This window comes from Heloderma suspectum, chromosome 1, assembly GCF_057233095.1.
Source record: "Heloderma suspectum isolate Gila_16-S chromosome 1, 16-S_ref, whole genome shotgun sequence".
Taxonomy (NCBI): domain Eukaryota; kingdom Metazoa; phylum Chordata; class Lepidosauria; order Squamata; family Helodermatidae; genus Heloderma; species Heloderma suspectum.
Window position 1 is genome coordinate 21,034,475 of NC_139458.1, and position 26,033 is coordinate 21,060,507.

A 26,033-nucleotide genomic window follows, 5' to 3' on the forward strand; every position below is an offset into this window, starting at 1 on the left:
TGAGCTCCTTGGAGGAAAGGTGAGATAAAATGAGTTAAAAATTGAAAACACTGTTTATTTAAATAAAATATTTTAGCATTTTGTGTTTTGAAATGCTAATCTCAGCTCTGAGCTCCAGCATAAGGAGAAGTAGGTGAAATGTCACAGGAAATATCTAAGATTTCCTATGAGACTTACAGGGCTGCTCTGATACGGTACAGCTTGAGGTCCTCCCTGCCTCTGAAGCCACTTCTCCGTCCTGAAGTGTTGATAAAATATTTGTAAGCGTTTGGGAATGTGCAGCACTGGAAAGCAGTGGAATGCTCTGGCTGCAACAGCCCCTTGATGAGAGGAGAAGGAGAAGGAGCCAAGAACGGCAGCGAGTGTCAGCTCCGGGTGTTTGAGGGCCCTTGGGCAAGAGACCTTCAATTGGCCCGTTCCCTCAGTGAGTCTACCTGCCCACCACCTTTGCCACCAGCTGCTGTAGCTCCTCCTCCTTTAATGGTTTGCCATTAGATGCTCAGTGAGTAAGGGGTGGCTATGGCTCAATAGGGCAGCACAAACTTTGCATTTGTGAGGTCTCCACTTCAATAAGTGAGGAAGCAGGGCCAGCCCTACCATTAGGCAGAGTGAGGCCACTGCCTGAAGTGGCAGATGCTGTGGGGCAGGGAGCAGCAGTGACATGCTGGGATGACAGAGTTGTGTACTCCACACAGCCTGTCCTTTGCCCCCCTAAGCTAGCCTGCTGTCCTCAGGTGAAATGGAGGAAGGCATCCCATTGCCAGTGTTGAAGTAAGATTCACCCGCCAGTTTGGTCAGCTTTTGTACATGGAAAGGAGGGAGGGCGCCATCTTGTCTTTCACCTCAGGCAGCAAAAGATCTTGGGCTGGTCCTGAGAAAGGTCCATCACTTAACATAGCATATTTCTTTCTAAAAGCCTGCCTTTTTGCCTCCAGTGGTGTGGTGGTTGCCAACCCCATAGTCACTCCCATGCCTATCTGAATATATGTAAAAGCTTCCCAAGGTTCCGGCACATTCCAGCGTGATGAAAAGACAGAACCCAGAATGGGAATTATGCAACAGAAGAGGCAAGATTATGCGGAGAGGAGGAGCAGGCTTGGTTCTGTGTCCTCGCTGACAGGGTTCCTGCAGAGGGGTATATCTGAGTGCAGAGCACTCCTACAGGCTTCTCCACACACACACCTCTTCCCATAATTATGATGAGCATTTGCTAGTTTTCAGTAAGGATGATGATGTGCAGGAGAGAGACAGCCAAAGAAGACCTCAGGGCCTGCTCCACCAGGACTTTCCCCTCCTCCCAGCCACAGGGCCACCTACCATCAACTGCCCTGTGGGGAGAATTCCAGGAGAGAGGGAGGCAGTGGCCATCTGGGACCAACTGCCCAGTGGGAAAGATCCTGATAACTTTTAAAGAAATATATATTTTTTTAAAAAATTATTATTTTAAAATTATTTTTATGCTACTTGTAAGCCACGTTGGCAGGATTTGTATCCTGAAAGGCAGCATATAAACAATTGTAATAAATAAAATAAAAATAAGTTATGAATCCAAATGGGGGGGGGGAAACCCACCTCAAATAAAAGATGGTCACATGTATTATATTTCTAGCCCATTTCAACTTTGACTTGCAGGCTCAGTTTATTGTCACAGAAAACGATTGAAAAGTAGCATTTTTCCCCGACATAACAACTTTTGAGCATTTCATGTGAGGCCTCTTTAAATAAATACCTTTCCCCTGTGAAAATGAGATAAAGTATTCATATGAGTCCATAATCACCTCAAAAGCAAATACGTATACTGAGCCTAACCCCCCCCTACCCCCGCAACGGATTTTTGCCTCTTGTTCCACTTCAAAAAGAACACGAGAGAGGCAAGAGTCTAGTTCAACACAAATGTTTTGCAGCATTCAATCTTTTAACCATTCTGTTTCAATTTTTATGATTCTTCACGGCACTCACAGTTAAGCTTACTACATAGTGGAATTCCCTCCCTAATTCCTAGCGAATAAAGATATCACCACTAAAAACAATGGAATTGATTAGAACAAGTCATTTATTTAACCAAACCATTCTCCTCACGGTTCATATATTGGGTTAATGATGTTCCTGGCCTGGGAAAATTGCCTTTCAGATTCTAGCCCTTTCCCTCATAATGAGTCAGGAGATTTACTTAAACTCTTTCATCAGGTGCATCACTAATTATGTCCTTTCCACCATCTTAGATATACACAAGATTAGTAATATGTTGAAAGATTTCATAGGTGTATCTAATAAAGAACTCTTCAGTTGAATTTCATGTATTAAAAAAAGAAGACAACTTGTTACTGAAACAACCTGAAGTAAAAGGCTGAGAATGGAGTTTGTGAAGCTGAGTTTGTGTGTAAACCGAAGATCCTCAAGCATCAATATTTCAGGATAAAAATGGCAAAATATAAATCATTCTTTCAGTTCTGGTTGACAGGGAGAACACAGCAGCAGAACAAGTAATCTGCAGTGTTTATGTCTGTACCTACTGAATCGGTGTGCCTATGCTTTTGAATGTGCACCCCTCATCCTACCCCGAAACTAGTAGCAGTTTCTTAACTTGCAGCATGTCAAAGGAGCTCACCCTCCCAGACAAGACATGATTGGCGTGGGAAGAAAGCATCAATCCTCTGAATTCTGGTGTGGGGTCTATGTGAAGCAGCCATTAGTTAAGCACATGGGACAGATTCGGGCTGGATACAGCTTATAAGAGGGTTGGAAGTAGTGCAACAGAGTAATCTGTGCAAACAGCCATTTCTTTTGTCCATTATCCTCTGTATCATCTCAGCTCTTGCAGGTTTCTGAAGTGCTTCGTCAAAAGCCTACAAAATCTCCTTGACCCAGACAAAATAAATGGGGGCGTATATACCAGCATTACCCAATGTGGTATAGTTTTGGACTACAACTCCCAGCATTCCTGACCATTGGGTATGCTGTCTGGAGCTGATGGGAGTTGAAGACCAAAAATCCAGAGGGTGCTAGTTTAGGGAAGGCTGGTATACACCCAAGGCAACAGTGGGCTCTTTCATACCACCTGCAAACACAAGTCTCATCTGTCTCCACCCTAAGAACCCCCCCCCCAAAAAAAGCTAGAAGTTGCTCAGAAGTGCATACTCACAAACTGCATAACCCATGGATGATGACTGCAGCATCTTCCTCCTAAGATGTCTTCAGGCCTGCAGAGCCTGTGACCCACCAACATAGCCCACCAGCCAACAGAGTCTCAATAATGTGTTTTTGCTACCCATCTAGATCTACACCATACAAGGTGCATACGTCAAGGGCAGGCGTAGTTGGACACCTGTCAAAAGCCCATAGCCCAGCAGGGGACCACTGACAAGAGCCCCCTGGACTTGTTCCTCCTCTTCACCATTGCAACCTGCTTGCTCACCTGACTCTTGCTCCGGCCCACGGAGTGGTGGTGGTGAGATGAAGGAGCAGGAGATGCCACTCCCTACTTGCTCACTGGCTCTCTGCCTATCAAGCGAGCAAGCACTAGCAATGAGGAGGAAGAGGACGAGGACCAAGAGCAGCTGGTGACAATGATGGTGAGAAGGTCGACTCACTGAGGGAGGGGGGCCCTCAAAAACCTGGAGCCAGCACTGGCTGGTGGCTTGGTAGGTCACATGTTGTATAGGCCTGTCCTAAGAGGATAGTCCTAAGAGGGAGAGCTAGGTGTCTTTGCTCATCTTTTCCCAGGAGCTCTTGCATATCTTTCTTCTCAACTCCCCACAAGAAGCACGCTAAGCCACCATGGGAGATTGAGATGTTTATAGCTGAAAAGTGTCACCCAGACAGTGAAGAGATTATGCCTCTCCGTTGGTGAAGAGCCTTGATAAGCAGAGTGGTGATTTCGCATGAGGGGAAGATAATTCTGCCTCAAGCACATTCAAGGATACCATTCCTATTAGCCAGCCTGCCAGTGCCTTTTTATGCAGTCTCTGTAACTGCCGGGACAGATGACAGATTAAGATCATAAAAACCCCACTCCATATTTTATTTCACCAGAAAGATAATCAGGTATTAGAGGCATGGTCAAAGTTCTGTCAGAAGCATAATTTTTCCAGACAGCTGTGATCAGAACTGAACAGCATTTTAGCCTGGAGATGGGCTATGATAACAGGCTTGAATGAAAGCATCCTTGGACTTTCATTAACTGGCATTTTGATATATAGGCAAGAGAGCAGGGAAAGAAAGAAAAAGGGGATTTGGTTGCTTCTCCTCCACCCTGAACACTCCCACACCTTGCATTTTTCCATTTGGGGTGACAACGAAATATGAATAGGTCAAGGCTCACCCCATTTTCTACTAGTTATTGTAACAGAGATGTCAATCAAACATAATCTCTGGTCAAATAAGATCTTGCAGAGTCATTTTTAGAATGGATTCGTATATTCCTGCCATATATTTTTTTCTGTGACATGAAAACTGGTTTTGCAGTTAATGTTAGGAAAACTGTGAGCCATTTCACACTGCAAGTCATGGACAAGGCTTTATATGCCGTGGGGCACATATGCCCCACTGCCATTCACAGTAGGCGATGCCCATGTACTCTGCATTTTCTTTTCTTTTTGAGAGGCCATTTCTGCACAGTGGGCACTTAGAATATAGGAATCTGCCTTATACCAGGTCAAAATATTTGTTTATTCTGATTGGCATCAGCTCTCCAGGGCTTGGGGCAGGAGTGCATAACCTCTCCTTCTTGTTGTTCAGTCGTTAAGTCGTGTCCGACTCTTCGTGACCCATGGACCATAGCACGCCAGGCCTTTAGTTAATGGCAGTAAGAGCTTTAAGCTAAAATATGCTAGTATTTTTTGGCATTTTTACCCTGCCCCTTTCACCTTCAGCCCAGTTCACCAGGTCTACAGCCTTTCCCAGTGCTGCTAACTGAAATGCTTTTATAACTGGAGATGGCAGGAATTGACCCTGGGACCTATTACATCCAAAGCATGTGCTCTCAAATATTGGTCCCTCTCAAATATTATTTCCTCCCACCATTATTTTCGTGTACAAAATAATGTACAACGTACCACATGCTATTACCGCTCATGGAACTTTTTTGTTGTGTGCACAGGTGTGGGGAAACAGTGACTGGCAGGAACACACAGCAAGTTGGTGGGAGCAGGGGAGGGAACCGTGCAATCCTCACACGTGATAATCTTTATACAGAACATGAATTTCCTACATAGAAGTGGCTTTCCATGCAGGAATTTTGCAAAGCATGAAGCAGCCCTAAAATAGCATTGGGACACAGAGCTGGGTTGCGACCATGTTATACTTGAGTTCATGGTTCTAAAGGAAGCAAAAGCCGAGTGTAGCCAAACCCGTACCCTGGATTTTAGGAAAGCTGATTTTAATAAACTCAGAACAATGATCAGTATGGAAAGCAACTCTAACGAGAAAAGGAGTCCAGGATGGGTGGGAGTTTTTAAAAAAGGAAAGTCTCAAGGCACAATTACAAACAATTCCAACAAGAAAAAAAGGTGGAAGACAACAGAAGTAGCCAATATGGCTTCACAAAAAGCTTAGGGATGACCTGAAAACAAAAAAGGACACATATAGGAAGTGGAAGGAAGGTCAAGAAACAAAAGAATAGTATAGGCAGGTAGCAAAGAATTGCAGGGATGGCGTCAGGAAGGCTAAAGCTGAGAACGAGCTGAGGTTAGCGAGGGATGCTAAAAGCAACAAAAAAGCTTTCTTCAGCTACGTGCATAGTAAAAGACAGAGGCAAGAAATGGTTGTTCTGCTATTAAATAAGGATGGCAAAATGATAACAGATGACAAAGAAAAGGCAGAAGTGCTCGATTCCTACTTTGGCTCAGTCTTCTCCCAAAAGAGGGTCTATGACCCCCCTGGCAAAGGCGAAGTACAGGCTGAAGGAGCTGGATTGCAGCTTGAGATTGACAGGAATATGGTCAAGGAACACCTCATTACTTGGAATGAGTTCAAATCTCCAGGGCCAGATGAACTGCACCCTAGAGTAATAAAGGAACTGGCAGAAGAACTCTCAGAACCACTGTCTATTCTCCTTGAGAAATCATGGAGGACGGATGAAGTGCCAGATGACTGGAGGAGGGCTAATGTGGTCCCTATCTTCAAAAAGGGTAAAAAGGAGGAACCTGGGAACTACAGACCAGTCAGTCTGACATCAATCCCTGGGAAAATTCTGGAGCAGATGATAAAGCCATCCATCTGTAAGCACCTTGAAAACAATGCAGTGATTACTCGAAGCCAACATGGATTTGTCGAGAACAAGTCCTGCCAGACGAATCTGATCTCATTTTTTCATCAGGTAACCTCCTTTGTGGACTGTGGGAATGCTGTGGACATAATATATCTCGATTTCAGCAAAGCTTTCGACAAAGTGCCCCATGATCTCCTGATGAGCAAACTAGCTCAAAGTGGGGTACATGAAACAATGATCCAGTGGATCCACAGTTGGCTACAGAATCGGACTCAAAGAGTGCTTATCAATGGGATCTTCTCAAACTGGGGAAAGGTAAGGAGCAGGGTACCGCAGGGCTCAGTCCTGAGCCCAGTGCTCTTCAACATTTTTATTAATGACTTGGATGAGGAGGTGTAGGGAATGCTGATCAAATTTGCAGATGACACAAAATTGGGTGGGACAGCTAATACTTTGGAAGACAGGAACAAAATTCAAAGGGATCTTGATAGACTGGAGAGCTGGGCAGAAAATAACGGAATGAAATGTAATAGGGATAAATGCCAAGTTCTGCACCTAGGAAAAAGAAACTAAATGCACAGTTACAAGATGGGGGATACGTGGCTCAACAACACGACAAGCGAGAAGGATCTTGAAATTGTTGTCGATCACAAGCTGAATATGAGCCAACAATGTGATGTGGCTGCAAAAAAGGCCAATGCTCTTTTGGGCTGCATTAATAGAAGCATAGCTTCCAAATCACGGGAAGTACTCGTTCCCATCTACTCAGCACTGGTTAGGCCTCATCTGGAGTACTGTGTCCTGTTCTGGGCACCACAGTTTAAGGAGGATGCAGACAAGCTGGAGAGGGTTCAGAGGAGGGCAACAAAGATGATCAGGGGACTGGAAACAAAGCCCTTTGAAGAGAGACTGAAAGAACTGGGCATGTTTCGCTTTGAGAAGAGAAGACTGAGGGGAGATATGATAGCGCTCTTCAAGTACTTGAAAGGTTGTCACAGAGAGGAAGGCCAGGATCTCTTCTCCATCATCCCAGAATGCAGGACACGGAATAATGGGCTCAAGTTACAGGAAGCCAGATTCCGGCTGAACATCAGGAAAAACTTCCTGACTGTTAGAGCAATGACAATGGAACCAATGACTTAGGGAAGTGGTGGGCTCTCCCACACTGGAGGTATTCAAGATGAGGCTGGACAGCCATCTGTTGGGGATGCTCTGACTTGGATTCCTGCATTGAGCAGGGGGTTGGACTCGATGGTCCTGTAGGCCCCTTCCAACCCTACTATTCTATGATTCTATAAATTGAAAATGCTGACTACCCACTTTACAAATTTAACCAAATTTGCACCCCCCAAAAAAGTATACTCATAAAAGCATATTCAGAGAAACAAAGAAATACATGAAGTGGAAAGTTAGTCCTGGGTAATAAAATGCCTTGGTTCAAAATTGCATCATACACTGATTTATGTATTTTTCTGGTTCTTGCTGAAAGCCCCAAAGCTTTTTGCCATCCTCTAAGGCTAGCCAGTTAAACAGGTTCTTTAGAGGGCAGAAGAGGCTAAGTGCGGGGTCAATTTATTTGTGAAATAATATGTTGCTTTTTTAGCCACTCCTCTTAATAATCCTGACAGCTGAGTAAGTTCTGACAAAGCAAATTCCAAACCCGTCAAACTGGAGAATGAAGACTGTATTTATTTATTTTATTTATTTATTTCATTTCTATACCGCCCAATAGCCGAAGTTCTCTGTATTAGTTTTCTTTATGGAATCAAAGGCTGGAATGAAGAAAGCAAAATTGGTCTTAAGTTCAAAGATCTTCACCTCATTTCTGTGTTGCAGTACTTTGGGAACTTTGCAGCATAGCTGTTTTCTTGTCATTCTTTTTCTTATCATGACAACTGAGATCACCTAAAGTCTCCCAACAAGAAATTCCTATATTTCATGGAGGATAGGCCTATCAATGGCCAGTGGCTCCGATGTCAGTGGGATTGTATATCTGCTTCAAGTTTCAGACAGCATCAGTCAGAACTCACCTTGGATAGCACCTTTAGAGTTCTGACTGGTGCTGACTGAAACCCAGAGCAGATTCATTGCCCCATTGACACTGGAGCCACCAGCCTCCACTAACAGCGGCAAATGGTGGCTATATAGAATCTCCATACTCAGAGGCAGTGTACCTCTCAGTGCCAGTGCCAGGTTTTGAGGGCCCTTGGGCAAGACAACTTCAATGGGTCCCCTTCCCTCTATGAGTGTACCTTCTCACCACCATTGTGGTGACAGCTTCGGCTATTGGGCGGTATATAAATGAAATACATACATACGTACGTACGTATGTACGTACATACATACATAAAATTGTCACCAGCAGCTATAGCTCCTCACCCTCTTTCCCATCGTTGCTACCACTTCCTTGCTTGACAGGCAGAGAACCAGTGAGGAAGTCAACAGTGGCATCTCCTGCTCCTCCTTCTCACCACCACTGTTGTCTAGGACAGAGCGAGGGGCAGGTGAACAAGCAGGTTACAATGGTGAAGAGGAGGCACAACCCAAGAGGGCTGTTATCAGTGGGTGCCTGCTGGGGTGTGGGTCCTTGGCAGGTTCTTAATCATGACTACCCCTGACACCAGACCTGGAACCTCTGAATATCTCTTGCTGGGGAGCAACAGCAGGAGAGAGCCATTGCCCTCAAGGCCAGCTTGTGGGCTTCCCAGAGGCACATGGTTGGCCACTGTAGAAAGCTGGATGCTAGACGAGGTGGATCAGTCCAAAAGATCAAAGGTGGATCAGTCCAAAGATCAAAGGTGGATCTTTGGACTGATCCACAGCTCTGCTGAGTTCTTAACTGGAAGTCTGAGAAATGGTAGAAAAGCCTTCAGTGGGAATTCATTTCCCTGTGAGGTCATCAGGGTTAGAAAACCATATTTATTTATTTATTTTATTTTATATGTTTCTATTCCATTGTTCAACCCCAAAGTGTTCCCAGAGTGGCTAACAACCCAGAATAAATAAAAACAAGCAAATACAAGCAAAAGTAGAGATAGCAGCTTTAAAAACACTAGAAATGGATGTAAAAACAGGAAGAAAGGGAAAAACCTGTCCGGCCACTGAGGTCATCACAGGGCATGTTCCCAGTGGTTCCACATGGACTCATTGCCTGATTGGAGTCCACCAGGAAAAGAGCCTTCAGTGTGGTTGCCCCCTTCCTATGGAATTCCCTGCCTCTGGAGGTCAGGCAGATGCCAATGCTTTGTCGCTTTCGACGCTCCTGAAAACACTGGTATGTCAGGAAGCCTTCCTTGAGTGACCAGCTGTGGTTTATCAAACTTGGTTTATCAGAAGTCTGTTTCTTCTAAAATTATTTAAAATTATTTTAACATGCTATTTTTATTCTTTATCCTGTCTGCTGTTCTCCACTCCAAGGTCTTTGGATATGGAGCGGCATACAAATACTGTAAGTAAATAAAGAAATATATTTTTAAAAGCCTAGAGTGCTAAGCAAGATTAAAACAGTTGTTAAAACAGCATCTAAAAGTTATGTGCCTCACAACAGAAATAATAAACATGGCCATCTAAAAGGAAGGCCTATAAGATAATTAAGAGCGCAATCTTATGCATGTTTAGACAGGAAAGAAGTCCTACAACTCCCAGCATGCCTCAGCTAGCATGGCTGGCTGAGGCATGCTGGGAGCCGTAAGACTTGTTTCTGTCAAAACACGCATAGAATTGTGCTCTAAGTCCAGGATCTAATATTACGCTGCTGCACTACTGGGAAAGGATACCCAAAAAAGGGCCTCTAAAGAAGATCTCAACATCTGGGCTAGAGGTGTGAAGGCCCAGAAGAAGAAAAAGCTCAGAAAAAAATGCAGGAAAAATGTGTGCTTTTTTCCTTGTTGTTGTTCTTTACTCCTCAATGGTTTTTTTTTTTTTATCTTCAGTGGAAATTTGAGGGAACACTGAATAAAGCTCCTTGTTTGTTTTGGAGTGAACAAAAAGCTTTTTAATAGAAAAGTTATACTTACTCAATGTATAATATGGAGATGTATAAGTATTACAATCTACAGCAGGCATGAGGAACCTCCAGCCCACCAGGCTCTCTAAGATCACCCTTGAAGCTCTCTGAGCTGGGCTTGCCTCCTTCCACCATCATGCCCCCTTGCTGTTTTTTCCCCTGGTTGAGGAGCATGGATGTGTGAATCAGCGAAATTTGAGCTCGCCAAAGTTCTCCCAAATTGTATTGTGAAGCTCATTCGGACTTGGGTCTGTATCAAATTGCAAGGTTTATTTTATTTTCTCATGAAAATCCATGTGTATTTCCATGTGTATTTTTTCCAAATGTATGCATCAGTTGTATCCATTCTTTTCCCATTGATTAAACTGTGTTTGTGCACATTTTTACCATGTGCATTTTTCATGTTCGTTTTTGCTGAACGCATTTTGTTTTGGTCTGTAAATCACACTGTAGGCTCAGAAATGTCTGGACTTCAGCCACGGATTGCATCTGAGTCCATGTTCGGTCCAGAAGGTGCAAACTGAGTAAATCCTGATAAAAAATGAACTGAAACTAATTTCTCATACATCCCCAGGGAGGAGGTGCTCTTGGGGGCTCCCTAAGCTTGCCTATTACACCCAAGTGTGGTGGAGGCTGCTGTCCATTCACCACTGTTGAAGTAAGATTCATCTACCTGTCTGGTCATCTTCTGTACCACCCTTCATGGGGGTGGGGTGACATTTTGTCCTTCGTCTCAGGCAGCAAAATGACTTGGCCCAACCCAATCTATGTCTTACTGTATTCTATATAATGTGCATTTATACACACTTGATGTGTGGCCCTGGGAGTGCATCCCAGGGGCCACAGAATTTTACAAATCTCCCTGAAGGGCAGAGAAAGAGCAAGATGCCCAATGTCAGAGAGGTAGATCTGACTTTGCAAGCCTCCTCTGTGGGGCTCTGGATCGGTCCACAGTTGGGGCTTCTCCAACAGTGGAGAGTACAAAAAGGAGGCCTTCCAGGGGCCTCCCCTTGGCATGTTGGGAGAGGCTGTGGATCCACAGGTTCCAAAAGCCTCCATGCCCCCAAGATACCCCTGGAATTGATGTGATTATTTAGTAATGATGCCTCCTGTTAGAAAGGCAGAAAAACCAAAAGGCATAACAGAATGACTGTTTACCAGTCCCACATGCACACAAAGGCTACCTTAGGAAAATAAAGGAGACCACATTCTTCTTCAGTGAAGAAAAGTAAAATAGTTTACTCGCAGTATTCTTGCATATAAGATGCAGGTACAGCATAGGGTTTCAAAAGGAGTTTGTTCAGTCCATTTTGTGTTCCATTATTCAGGCAGGAGCAAGAGCAAACACATCTGCTCCCAGCAATGGCAGAGGTCAAGAGGGGAAAGGAGGGGAAGGAAGGGGAAGAGAAAAATCACAGGAAACCACATTGTAGGCTATAGAGATCCTAAGGCTAGAGGTGGAAATTCCCATGCATTAGCATACTGAAACACTGCCCCCTTTCAGCAACTTGCAGACGGGGTTGCAGTATTCCCAGCAGGAACAGAGGAAGAACTATGCCAGCGCCACAGCTGTCATAGTTCATTTCCCTCTCATCAGTATCAATGGGAGTGAAACTGTTGAAGAAGAAGAAGAAGAAGAAGAAGAAGAAGAAGAAGAAGAAGAAGAAGAAGAAGAAGAAGAAGAAGAAGAAACACTAGAAAAGGAAAAGAAAAATGTTGCTCCTTTCTCCCTTCTACCATGCCAGTATGAGCCAGGCAGGGCTTTCGATAAGGCAAATTCTCCACCTTTGGATCTCCCTGCCCCAACAGATGGATCACTCTGCCCAATTTCCCAATAACCAATGATCCTTAATCACGCTGCTGGCACTAATATCCAATAGGGATAAAAGGCCTGCTTCACATGCTTGTTCCTCCCATGACGACTGCAATAGGAAGGGATGGCTCCCATGCATTGTGTGAATGGGCCACCACAGATAAATCCCATGGGCAATGCTGTAAATGGGGTCAGTTCACACGTTCCACTCTTAAATCGACAACTATACTGTAAATGAGTGTAGAGAAATCAAGTGACATACATGCATGTGTGAACCAGTCCAGAGTCACAGTTAGGGATGTCAGAGAAATCCACAACAGATTCAAACGAGTTTAGATTTCTACAAACCTGACTGAAAGGATTTTCTTAGGCCTTGTAATTGTTATTTAGTATAGTAAGAAGCTTTTGGGGTGCAGGGGGGTTTGGGGTAGCTTGACCATAGTGCTTGTAGTGAGGTAGAAATTGGGGTAATGCTTTGGAACTTAGAGGGGGCAAGTAAGGGAGCAAGAGACACACAGATCTACTGTATTAAAAGCTATTTAGATACTATATATATATATATATATATATATATATATATATATATATGATATGTTGCATTAATCTTTCAGCTGTGTGAGTCATTATAAGGGAATAAGGTGACCAGTCAAGGGAAGGGAAGGATAAAGAAAAGAACATGTTGTGGTTTGGGATTCCTTATCTGAAAATAAAGGGAAGCAAAAAGAGCCGTTCACCTCATAAAAGGAGAACTAAGGCCCATTTTGGAGTAAACAACCTATATCATATCAAAGATAGGAGAGAACTTTGGGGGGAAAGGATGGATTTTCTGGGAAGAGGGAGGCCTCAAATGTGACATGGACCAATAAATTTCAGAATTTCAGAATATGTATTAGAAAGGAGCTCGCCTATTAAAAAGGTGTATTTAAGTCTGAGCACAGTGAGACCTGGGGTCCTCCTCCCAGGTGCAGGGCCTTGACAGAGGTCCTGAATTGTGAGAAGGTTCCCTTTGCCGTTGAGGGAGGATACCCCTTTGCTGGTAAAGTACAGGTGTGAGCGGTGGCCATACAGCTGCAGGATTTGTGAGATTGTTAAACTTTCTTTATCTTTCCTTAATAAATGCATTTTGCTTATGTCATTGTTTTAGTCCTTATTTGTAGAATTTAAGTAAATTTGAGTGAATGTGGACATTCTGGCTTGAGTCCTCAAGGGAATCTCACCTACAACATCAAGGCTAACCTGGGGCTATCAAAGAAGGTGTGCCCAAGTATCTAATACCAGGGACCCTGAAATTTTAGCCTCAAGTTTTTCCCTTAAACAACCTATGGATTCCACAGCAGACCGGCTTTTTCCAAGTCACACAGATTCCACAGACTTGTGGATTAATTTTTTACTTTGGGGTTGGGGGGATTTGTGCAATTTCGTTTGTTTGCAAATATGCACTTGCGCTAATGCACATTTGCACAAGTGTGCATTAGCACAAACGTGCATTTGCAAACAAACAAAATTCTCATACCAAAGAATCAGATTCCTTCAATGAGCGGACAACAGAACAAAAAATGCCTGACTATCCACGAAACACAGACAGAATGGATTTAACAAAACCCAGTCACACTACAATGTAGTCTCAGAAAAAGCATCTTTTTCTTACCTGCAAAGTTCTGTTCCAACATTTATGAGCTCTTGGCTGGAAAGATGAGCTCCAGTTATGCGGAGCAGGCGAATCACATGGTGGTGCCTTTAAGAAAAGGGGGGAAAGAGAGGTTTTATTCTTAAACACGCTTTCTAGAAACATCTGTAGCATACTAAGAAACAACTCATTGATAAACTGGATCTGAGAACCACTTCCCACACTGAACTTTCTCCACAGAACAGAGACTTTACTTTGTCACTAAGGGATAAATCCTATGGCCGCTAGTCAGCAGCTAGATATCCATAGGATATCTGGCTTTCCGGGAACTGACCTCAGAGCCTGTGCTCTGAGGTCAGCTCCAGGAAAACCGACCTTCCTCCTCTTCCGCGCTGCCTCACAGGCAGCCTGGAACAATCTTGCACCCCGCACTCGCAAGAGGAGTGTGGAGTGGCCAAAATGGGGCGTTCCAGGGGTGGGGAAGGCGGAAATGCCGGTACAACACATTCTATGTGTTGTCCAGCAGCCTCCTCTCCCGCTCCATGCAGACACCAATTCTTGCCTTCATCTATCCCCCTCATCTCGTGATGCCCTTGAAGCAGGTAACGTCACTCTACTGCACGGCAGAGCTGGCCCGGGAACAGGTTACTTTCAAAGCTAACATATTACTCAAAAGCATAAGAACATAAGAGCCCTGTTGGATCAGATCAATGGCCATCTAGTCCAGCATTCTGTTCGCACAGTGGCCAACCAGCTGCCCATGGGAAGCCCACAAGCAGGACATGAGTTCAACAGCACCCTCCCGCCCATGTTCCCCAGCAGCTGGTTTACACAGGCTCACTGCCTCTGGTACATGTTACCACAACAAACATTCACATTGCACTGCAGCAGCTCTGCAGCCTTTGCTCCCCTGGTTTCTCAGCAACGTTCTCTTCTTCTTAACCCTCACAGTCCTTGGCCTCATTGGCTCCTCTACCATTTTATCTGATTGGCTGATTGTTCACACACACACACACACACACCAAGGAGAGAGCCTTTTCTGTGGGGGCACCCCAGAGAGGCTTACCTGGCACCTACATTGTGGTATTTTTGTGCCAGGTGAAGGCCTTTTTATTTTCCCAGGCTTTTTAGCCTTTCAGGGTTTTTTTTAAAAAAAAAAAAACACACATTAGTGTGTTTTAAGATCCTTGCACTGCTGCTGGCTTTTGCTTTGGTTCTTACTATGGTTTTAAACTTTTAAAAGTGTTTACGTTATGTTTTATTACGCTACTGTATTTTATAGTTTTAAGTTTTGTTATGTGAACTACCTGGAGAACTTCGGCTATTGGGCAGTATAAAAATGTAATAAACTAACAAGTGCAAGCAATTGGTGACAGCCTCACCTAAGGGGTAGGATTGTGATACGATTGACAAAATCACATGAGTTGTCTCAGCCAATAGGAAGGGCAATGTGAGCAAATGAGGCAGAAGATTGTGTGAGAGGGAAAAAGAAGAGGGAAAATAGCATGGAGAAGAGCAGGAGAGAAACACAGCAAATACATTTGCGATGAGTGCAAAAATATCACCAAAAATAGGGGGCATGCTTGCCAACATTCACAAAAAAGGGCATAAAAATGAGTTAAGTCGTTTCAGCTCAGCCCTTCCTTTCTACATTATGATTTGCAGGAGCAATGCCCATAGAGCCTGGTCTATGCATGATCTTCTGTCCAGCTGTAGGATTGCAAGCATACGAATAAAAGAATTGCCTGTGCTCAATCAGACCAGAAGTCCACGTAGCACGCAGCCGCCAAAGATGACCAATGTAACTGTGGATGGGAGAACCAGGGATGGTTGAGCTTGATGAAGTTCTCCTACTTTTACTTCAAAGCTTGGTTCACTTCATTCCCGTTCAGTTCATTCCTGTTTTTCAGTTCGTTCAAATGGGAAAAGTTGCACATTTTTCAAAAGTTGCTCCTTTTGAGAAAGTTCTGCATTTTTCAAGTGCTCATTTTGCGAATGCAAGTTTGAGAATTTGCAAATATTATCGGAGAAGGTGGGCTCCCATTCGTATTTGGGGTTGTGAACGGGGCATTTTCAAGGGACGTGTGAACTGAAACAAAACTCCATCAATCCGTAAATGCAATACCTTCGGAAAATTCAGAGAGCAAGATGGAGACAGCTGTCTCCTCATAGGCCTGTGGTCCTCCATCTGTGCAAGGGAAATGAGCACCATCAGGGAGCTCTGAACAAAGGAGAACTATTTATATCCAACTCCCAATAGCCCCAGCCAGCATGGTCAATGGCCATGTATGATGGGAGTTGTAGTCCAATGACATGTGGATGGTCACAGGTTCCCCAGCCCTTATTTAATCTTACTTTCAGTGCTTTCTGAAAAATGAAGACAGGGAAACCCCCTTGCTACAACACGCCCAGCTGGCATATGACTGCACCGAATTAGAACTTAAGGGCCGGTAGGCTTAGGATGGGCACACAGGGCTGGCCATAACCCCCTTTCCCATTCTTCCTACCCATAAAAATCACACCTTTGTATGGCACTTTGGCCCCATGTAAGGGTTTTGTTGCTGCAGCACTGCAGCAGCAATGATGGCTGTTTTTCAGCATAAAAGTTCCCTGGAGAGAGGGAACAAGGCATCTCATTGCATGATAGCTGAACCAACACGCATGTATGCCTCAGCTGCATGCGCAAGCACATCACAAGAGCACCTTCAGTATGTTCAAGAGGCAAACAGGCTTTAAAACCACCCTAACACCTAACCTTAGAACTCAGAAGTGGCATGTAACATGTCCAGAACAGTATGTGGGAGCTTCGCGCTGGAAACGGTTCCCTATTGTTTGTTTCTAAGGTAACCACACGCACACAAACTTGCATAAGGGTTGCCAGATATGACTAAGATAGAACACTATCACATGTGAAGAATAGGACTTCTCAAAGAAGTTTTGTTTTTGTTTTGTTTCTGTTGATTAGTGGAAAAAACATATTAGATCACACTGCTATTTTCCCTTCTCTGAATTTCCCTTCTCTGAAAAATAAAAGAATTAGTCAATGCTCTGTTCCATTAGCAGAGATGTATTACTAACTGCTACTGCAATTATAGACCTCACATGTTTTGTTTGTTATCTTAAATATTTCATCACAAGTGTTCCTTGAGACACAGCACATCATCAAGGACAATTCTACCCTCCCCACTTTCTGGAGGCAGCAACTGTTGTACTTACTTTTTATTCCACAGCACAACCTAACGTTTATACCAGTAAATGTTGAAGGAAAAGTGTAAACAATTTGTGCATCAACTTATACTGTGTTTGGTGAGGGAAAGAGTTGACTTGGTTGTGAACGGTCCTGAACTGCAGTTCAAGATCCATATTCTTGAGCAGCTAGCTCAAGCTGCAGTCCTACACACCCTTACTAGGGAGTAAGTCTCATTGGACTCAAAACGTAATTCTGAGGAAATATGCTTGGGATTATTGCACTGTCAGTTACATTCTGCACAATCAAGTAATTGTGGAATATGCATGTATTGCTGAACAGGCTTGGAAATGATGACCAAGCTACCCGAGGACTTGAAAAACCTCTTCGCCTCAGAAAACATCAAGGAGAACGTGTTTAACATTCTATGGAGAATGTGTCTAACATTTTAATTGGTTTACTCTAAGTATGACTTAATCTGGATCCAACCCACTGGGCTGGTTTGCATGACAAGGCCAGGTCATCATATGGTCGCCATTTTGAATACACAATCCTCTACTACTAATAGAGGTTGTTTAGGGGTTGTTTAACCCTCTAATAACCCATGTTGGCTGGGTTCGCATGACACAGCGCAACCCCTTGTTGCTCCGATCGCAGATGGCATACTGAAAATGGCAGCCGCATGCACCCAGCATGCACCATGGCTCTTCATGTGTTTACCAGGTCAAGTGGGTGGGCTGCATAATTAGTTGTGTATAATTAATGTAATTTACTATGCAGGTGAAGCAGTGCCTTGAATATGTAAATTGCAAGCACCATCTATTAGGCTTCTTGAAATAATGGAACTTTAGTCAGTCAACAACAATCTTGTTCCACTGACTTCAGTGGAACTTAAGCATGGCTAATGACTTCTGCATTAACTTGTCTGCTCTGACTCGCACCTGAGTTAAGAATGTGAGTGAGGATTGACAGGGATGGGAGCCACAAATGCATTTCCCACCAGTCATTTAAAGAAATGTAACCCACTCCTAAACTTGAAGGGTTTCATTCTTTTGGCTCCTCAGTTCTTCTGTGAGAAACAATGAACTGACCTTTCACACTAAACATTGCAAACTTCAAAAGGTGGAAGCACTGCTTAATGTATGGAGGAGACCAGGAGGGCTATGCTTGTAAACAGTCAGGACAAGGTTCTCTCCATGCCCTTAAAACTTCTAAAAGTAATATACTTGCAGATGAGAGAACATTGTCATGTTTACCCAGAAGTGTAAGCAGCCACACACTGTCGTTGGCTAGTTATTTTGCTTTCCCAGAATGGTTACTAAAGGGCTCATTCACACAGCTGGAAACATAAAAATATTGCACACATGGACCTGTTATGCTGGATCTGTTGCACAAAAGACAGAACATGTATCACATGTACACTCGGTTCCCACAACCCTTCCAAATTCTTTTTCTTTTCTTTGTTTAGAGGGAAGGATTGTAGGAAATTGGGTACACAATATTTTGTTTTATTTATGTATGTATTTATTATTGCATTTATATCCCGCCTTTTTTCCTCTTGCAAGGAACCCAAGGTGGCTTACATTATCCTCCTCCTCTCCATTTTATCCTCACAACAACAACTCTGTGAGGTAGGTTGGGCTGAGAGTGTGTGACTGGCCCAAAGTCACCCAGTGAGCTTCCATGGCCGAGCAGGGACTAGAACCCGGATCTCCCAGCTCCCAGTCCAACACTCGTGCCACTATACCACACTGGCTCTCTTTATTTGATTTATTTATTTATTTGATTTATTAATTGCCCATCTGGCTGGTCACCCAGCCACTCTGGGCGATGTACAAGTATGTAATAAAACAGTCTAAAACAATAAAATTGTACAATAAAAACACCATTCTCTAAAAATACCCTAACCCACCCCAAATGCCTGCCTGAACAACAACATTTTTAATGCGCGGCACAAGCTCATTAAAGAGGGGGCATCACCAGTATGTGAACCGAGAACTACCAGAAGCACAAGCTGGGTTTCGAAGAGGCAGAGGAACTAGAGATCAAATCGCCAACATTCGCTGGATCATGGAGAAAGCAAGAGAATTCCAGAAAAACGTCTACTTCTGCTTCATTGACTACGCTAAAGCCTTTGATTGTGTGGATCACAACAAACTGTGGCAAATTCTTAAAGTGATGGGAGCACCAGACCACCTTACCTGTCTCCTGAGAAACCTGTACGAGGGTCAAGAAGCAACAGTGAGAACCAGACATGGAACAACCGAGTGGTTCCAAATTGGGAAAGGAGTATGACAAGCCTGCATATTGTCACCCTGCTTATTTAACTTATATGCAGAGCACATCATGAGAAACACCGGGTTGGATGAATCACAGGTCAGAATTAAGATTGCCGGGAGAATTATCAACAACCTCAGATACGCAGACGATACCAACCTAATGGCAGAAAGCGAAGAGGATCTAAAGAGCCTCTTGTTGAGGGTGAAAGTGGAGAGTGCAAAAGCTGGTTTGAAACTCAACATTAAAAAAACAAAGATCATGGCATCTGGCCCTATCACTTCCTGGCATATAGAAGGGGAAGAAATGGAAGCAGTGACAGATTTTATTTTCTTGGGCTCCAAGATCACCGCAGACGGTGACTGTAGCCATGAAATTAAAAGACGCTTGCTCCTGGGGAGGAAAGCTATGGCAAACCTAGACAGCATAGTAAGAAGCAGAGACATCACCTTGCCGACAAAGGTCCATCTAATCAAAGCTATGGTTTTCCCAGTAGCAACGTATGGCTGTGAGAGCTGGACTATAAGGAAGGCTGAGCGCCGAAGAATCAATGCTTTCGAACTGTGGTGCTGGAGAAGACTCTTACACAAGTCCCCTGGACTGCAAGGAGGTCAAATCAGTCCATCCTAAAGGAAATCAACCCTGAGTGCTCATTGGAAGGACAGATACTGAAGCTGAAGCTCCAATATTTTGGCCACCTAATGTGAAGAGAAAACTCTCTGGAAAAGACCCTGATGCTGGGAAAGACTGAAGGCAAAAGGAGAAGGGGACGGCAGAGGATGAGATGGCTAGATAGCATCACCGATGCAATGAATATGGACTTGAGCACACTCCAGGAGAGAGCGCAGGACAAGAAGGCCTGGCGTGCTATGGTCCATGGGGTCACCAAGAGTCAGACACGACTGAACAACTGTTCAGAGAGCCAGTGTGGTATAGTGGCAAGAGTGTTGGACTAGGAGCTGGGAGATCCAGGTTCTAGTCCCCACTCGGCCATGGAAGCTCACTGGGTGACTTTGGGCCAGTCACACACTCTCAGCCCAACCCACCTCACAGGGTTGTTGTTGTGAGGATAAAATGGAGAGGAGGAGGATAACGTAAGCTGCCTTGGGTTCCTTGTAAGAGGAAAAAAGGCGGGGTATAAATGCAATAAATAAACTGAACAACAACAACATGGCAGAGTTTCCCAGGGAGGGAGTTCCACAAAGTGGGGGCCACCACAGAGAAGGCCCCCACTTTGTGGAATATGCATGTTTTATGTGTGTGGTGCCCATGTGCAGGCCTGCACTCTGTCATGCATACAGTCTTCCTCCATTTTAAGTCTTAGGAATATAAAAAAGCCCTGCTGGATCAGACCAAAAGCCTCTCTAGTTCAGCATCCTGTTTCCTCACAGTGGCTAAACAGATGCCTCTGGGAAGCCCACAAGCAGGAATGAGGGCAACAGTGAGGCCACTGTTGTTCCCTTTTAAACTGGTCCTTAGCCATTCGGCCTTATGTAACACTTTCCTCCTGGTTTTGTTCTCCTATTATTTATACTATATGAACTATTCATATCCCACCTACTAACCAAAGATCTCAAGAATGGCTTACAATATATTTTAAAATACAGCAAAACAGACAAGAGTTACTAGGGAGGGACAAAGGTATATACAAGTTTCCCCCCATACCTCAGATTGTCCAGCTCCTAATCCTAACCTGTTTCTAAAACTCTAGGCCAAGGGTGCAGAATCTCGGGCCCAGGGACCAAATCTGGCCCTCTTGGGGACCAAATCTGGCCCTCTAGGGCTCCCCAGATGACCACACCCTCTTCCCCTGGCCTCTCTCCCTCACCCCCATCGTTTGGTGGTTTCTTGGTTTTTGTGTAGCTTTTTTCCCATTCTAAAAAGTTGAAATGCCTCTCCTAAGGCTTTGTTACTGGAAGTATGAACTTGAAGCTAAAAATATGCTGGTATTTTTGGTCCCTCCCATTTTGCCTTTAGCCCTGCCCACCACTGGAAAGCAGGCCCCGAGAGCTTCTCAGGCTGAGAGAGGTTCAACACCCCTGCTCTAGGCTATGGCAGACCTCAGAGGACATGGCTGCTGTAGCAGCCAGAAGTTAGTCCCTCACAGAGTAGGGCTTCCTCACCTGGCCAGCCATTGGTGATGTCTCTCGTAGACATCATGTTTCCATTTGGATGCAGTTGCTCCTTGAACTGCTGTCGGATCTCAACAGCTCACTAAGATTGTGTGTGTTTATGGACAAATGTACTTATTCCATGCCCCAGGACTATTCACATAAATGCTTCAAACTATGCTTCAGAATTACCCCAGGACCTAGGGGAATAAATAGTTTACTATTTGGATAATGCCATGCTACAGGCAAACTAGAAGCACAGAAGTAACCGGCCATGACACCACTTCTTTAGAAACCCTCATTCAGCCTGGAAGATTGCAAGAACTATCATCCAGTCACATATATCGCCTTCTTGGTCAAAGTGCTTGAGAGAGTGGCAGCTGTCCAACTCCAAGTGCTGTTGATGAAATGGAATGTCTTGACCCATTTCAATCTAGGTTTAGTCTGGGGTTTGGCACAGAGGCAGCCTCAGTCATCCTGATGGATTACCTTTATCGGGCGAGACAGGGGAGTGCAATCCTGTTGATTCTCTTTGAACTCTCAGTAGCTATTGATACCATCCATCAGGGTATATTCTTAAACCAACTCTGTGAGTTGGGGTTGGGGGCCACAGTGATACCATGGTTCCACTTATACCTGAAAGTATAAGTGGAACCATGTAAGTTCCACTTATAGTCTGTTTCAGAAAGTAGCGCTAAGGATTTCTGCTTGACTCCATGGCACTTCAGCTGCAGAATCCTGTAAGGTTGTATCTTAACCCCCACACTCTTTAACATCTATATGAAGCCACTGGGTGAGGTCATCTGGAATTTGGAGATTTACACTGGGATTTACACAGATGACACCCAGCTCTATTTCTCTTTATCATCAGAGCCAGGTGAGGCTGTGGAGTTGCTGAACCATTGTCTGGATTTGGTAATGAGCTGGATGAGAGCCAATAAACTGGAGTTCAGTCTGGACAAGGTGGAGGCCCTGGGCATAGGAGGTTCCCAGGTATGGGAGGCTGGTGTATTACCTGTCCTGGAAGGGTTTGCATTCCCCCTGAAGGAGCAGGTGCACAGCTTGGAGGGGCTCTTGGATCCAATAGTATCACTTGAGGCCCAATTGTCCTCGGTGGCTTGGAGCACCTTTTGCCAGTTTTGGCTTGCTCATTAGCTGCAGCCTTTCCTGGATAGGTATAGCCTTGGCTACAGTGCCAAGCAGTACTGTAGCAGAGTATCCATGCTCTGGTAACTTCCAAGGTTGGATTACTGCACTGTAATATATGTGAGCCTTCCCTTGAAAACTCTTTGGAAGCTTCAACCAGTACAGAATTGAGCTGCTAGAATTCTGATTAGTTTGCCTAGATGAAGTCATATTACATCAGTTCAGAAGCAGCTACGTTGGCTGCCTATTCACTATGAAGCCCAATTCAAGGTGCTGGGGCTTACCTTTAATGCCCTAGACAGCTTGGAGCTCAAATATCTGAAGGAATGCCTCCACCCCTATCAACCTTCCCTAGCTGAACAAAACCAGTACTGCGGCTAATTGCTACTAACAATACAGAATCTCTGGAATCATATTGAGAAACAGTGTGGTGTAATGGGTTCATTATACATTATAATCTGGAATGAGAGAAATTAAGGACCAACTCACTTAGTCAAAATTGATTTTGGATATATCAATACAGCCAAGACATTTTCAATCAAGCCAACTGGCCCTTCTAAGATACATCTTAGGGATATTTAAGTGTAAGAGGATCATGCTTCAGGATAGAAGGTGAGATTGCATGACCACCAATTCCTTCCTCCACTACCCCCAATTCTATGAATTTGTACTACTAGTATAAAATATTGCTATAGCTAAATTCCTTTTCTGTATATAATTAATTCTGCAAACCTGTTGCACCTACAGTAGTAGTATCTAAGTAATTCTATACGTTTTAAATAACCCAATTCCACCTTAAGCTTTGCAGTGAAGTCTGTTGACAGAGTAGGCCTGAAGCCATTGGGAACTGACAATTGATTTAGTTCATCCTCTCAGCCTGACAAGAACATAAGCCTGAATCCAAAGATGGCTTCCAACTCCCCTTTCGGCAGCTTTTAAAAGATCAAGCATCCCAGTAGGAGTTCCTTGTGAGAGTGGTAAAGCAAAAGAATCTGAATAACAAACTCATGTGAAATTCCTCAGGCAGTCACTGGGTGCGGTTAAAACACACATACACACACAGCTCTTTGCAGGAACATCTTGCATAGCTGGGCTGGACGAGTGCCACCTCGGTTCACCAGCAAGTTTGTTTAACTTGCTTTAAAGAATTTTAAGAGATTGTTGTCCATTTTTCATGTATTTGAATGACTTGGTTAGCCATCAGATTGTCATAGTGACTATTAAGATTGCAGGCCAAGTGACTAAGAGTGCAATCCTGTACATGTATAGACAGAAAAATAGTCCTACAACTCCCAGCATGCCCTAGCAAAGCCATGCTGTTTGGGGGATCATGGGAGTTGTAGGAATTTTTTCCTGTCTAAGCATGCATAGGATTGTACTCTTAATGACCTATCTGCAGTGCAAAATACTAATCCAAGAGTATGGAGACCAGACCGGATAACTACTAAGGTATCCAGACCAACTCTAAGAAGAAAGTTTTGTTTGCTTGGAATTCCCTAGATGTTGAGGGCGGGGTTGGGAGAGTGATTATCCACAGGTGAAGCTAGCACTGTTAGGCTTGTTGGATTATGATGCAGGTGTTATGAGCAAGACTCTTTTAACTCTAAAGAGATTCTAAGGAAAAACATATTTAGCTTACTCAATAGCCAGAAGTTTTCCTCCAACAAACAACAGATTCGAATGTGACAAAGTTGCAGAGTGAATATGAAGCGAGAGTGCCTCATCCTGTTCCTTCACAATGCTGTCCTATTTGCAACACTTTTCCATCCCTACTGCTTAGGAGATACGCATGCTCTTGATGCAAGGACATCCTATAAATCTACAAGACAGGAGAGATATGAATGGTGATTCTGGAAGAGACAGAATTGCAAAGGCACAGGAAGCGTGAGGCACTTGTCCTTCCTGTTCATGACACCATCCAGGCCAAAACCACTCTAAGGGTGCAATCCTATGCAAGTTTAGACAGAGAAAAGGCGTACAACTCCCAGCTTGCCCCAGCTAGCCTTGCTGGCTGGGGAATGCTGGGAGCTGTAGGCCTTTTCTCTGTCTAAACATGCATAGGACTGTGCCCTAAAGCACTGTATAAAGTGGAACTAGGTTTCAATAAAGCAGCACAGGCCTTTACTAGGGAGAGGCCATAGGTCAGTGGTAGAGCACATGCTTTGTATGTAAAAGTTCCCAAGGTCAGTCCCCAGCATCACCAGTTAGGGCTGGAAGACCCCTGCCTGAAACCCCAGAGAGCCGCTACCAGTCAGCGTTGATAATACTGGGTTAGATGGATCAATGGTCTAGCTCAGTATAAGCCCGCTTCTTATGTTCTTATTCTTCCAGGAGCTTGACATGAACTGCATTTTTTTTTTTTAATACCTGAACGTGATAGCATTCATCAGCGGAGTAGCTCCCAATCGGTCTTTTGCATACACGGTTGCACCAGACTCCAGTAGATGTCTGACTATGTCCAAATTGCCTTCACAGCATGCAACATGAAGTGGAGTGCGGCCATCATAATCCCCAGAGCTCAGGTTTCCACCCTGTGACAAAGTTATGTCTTGAAAAATATCATTCATACAGCTAACAAAAGTTTCACCTATACACCCACGTTTTCCAGTTATGATCAGGGCTTGGGCCCAGCACAGTCAAGAAAACATCTCCCCACCCCACCCCTGCCATTTTTGTTTTATCATGATCTCTAGGATTAATGGAAGGCATCTCTTGAGGTGGCTTTCTGCATGCCAGTCCACGACAGTTGAAGTACATAGAAACAATCAGTCAGAGCCCTCTTCAGACCTTATGTGAACACATGGAGGGGAACGTGAGATTGCACACAACCAGCCTCTACTTATTCGTGAGGTCTGAAAAGGGCCCCCAGTTGTACATGTGTACAGAGGCATGTGCACACGTCTCCTCTGCATGATCAGGTGTCCCTGCTTTTTCAAGGGTCCTTTCCATGGGAAGAGAAACCCACATGCATACACTTATACATGCAGGGGGCTCTTTTCAGACCTTATTATGAAAAAGTGGGAGATAGGAACACATGATCCTGCTCTCCCTGACCACATGCTTGCATTTAAGCAAGCCCTTTATCATTTAACACTATTGCAGATAACAATCTGATGACCCCCTGCCAGAATCCAAAAGCAACAGCAAAGTGATAGCTTTATTAGGATGAATGACAACTTCACAAACTGGTGAGCAAGCTTTCGGCTTCACCAGAACTCTTCTTTAGACTGGATATTAAGCAAAAAGATGTGGGCGGGGGGGGGGGGGAGGGGAGAGAGAGAGAGTCCGCATTTGTAATACTCTTAAGATGATGTGGCAAAGGTTTTATGAAGACTTAATGAGGTTGTTCAACTATACAAGGCACAGAAAAAGATCTCCTGGGACAAAAATAATGGCTGCTCTCCCTTTGAAAATATGAAGGCCAGCAATTATTCAGATCTGTCCCTAGCTCTGATCTGCTGTTACTTTTGGATTCTTTCTAATGGATCAAAATAGCTACCTGCAATTGTTTTTCCCTGTTGTGAGACTACTTTGAGTTTTTTATTGTCTCTTCACTACTTGGGACAAATGTATTTAGGAGAATATACAAAATTCACGAGCACAGGGGGTGAGGTTTGCTCATCCTCAGGAACTGAGTGATATATAAAATACACTAAAT

General features: G+C 44.1%; 1 protein-coding gene across 1 annotated transcript in view; it reads right to left on the reverse strand.

The window, feature by feature from the left end:
- Positions 1-26,033, reverse strand: part of LOC146356986 (60 kDa lysophospholipase-like) — a 102,580-nt gene that overhangs the window by 12,234 nt on the left and 64,313 nt on the right. Inside the window, exons 12-13 of the mRNA XM_084826635.1 lie at positions 24,743-24,906; positions 13,676-13,762 (exon numbers count right to left, since the gene is read on the reverse strand). Coding sequence (XP_084682761.1) covers positions 13,676-13,762; positions 24,743-24,906 — 251 coding nt within the window. The remainder of the gene's footprint in view (positions 1-13,675; positions 13,763-24,742; positions 24,907-26,033) is intronic.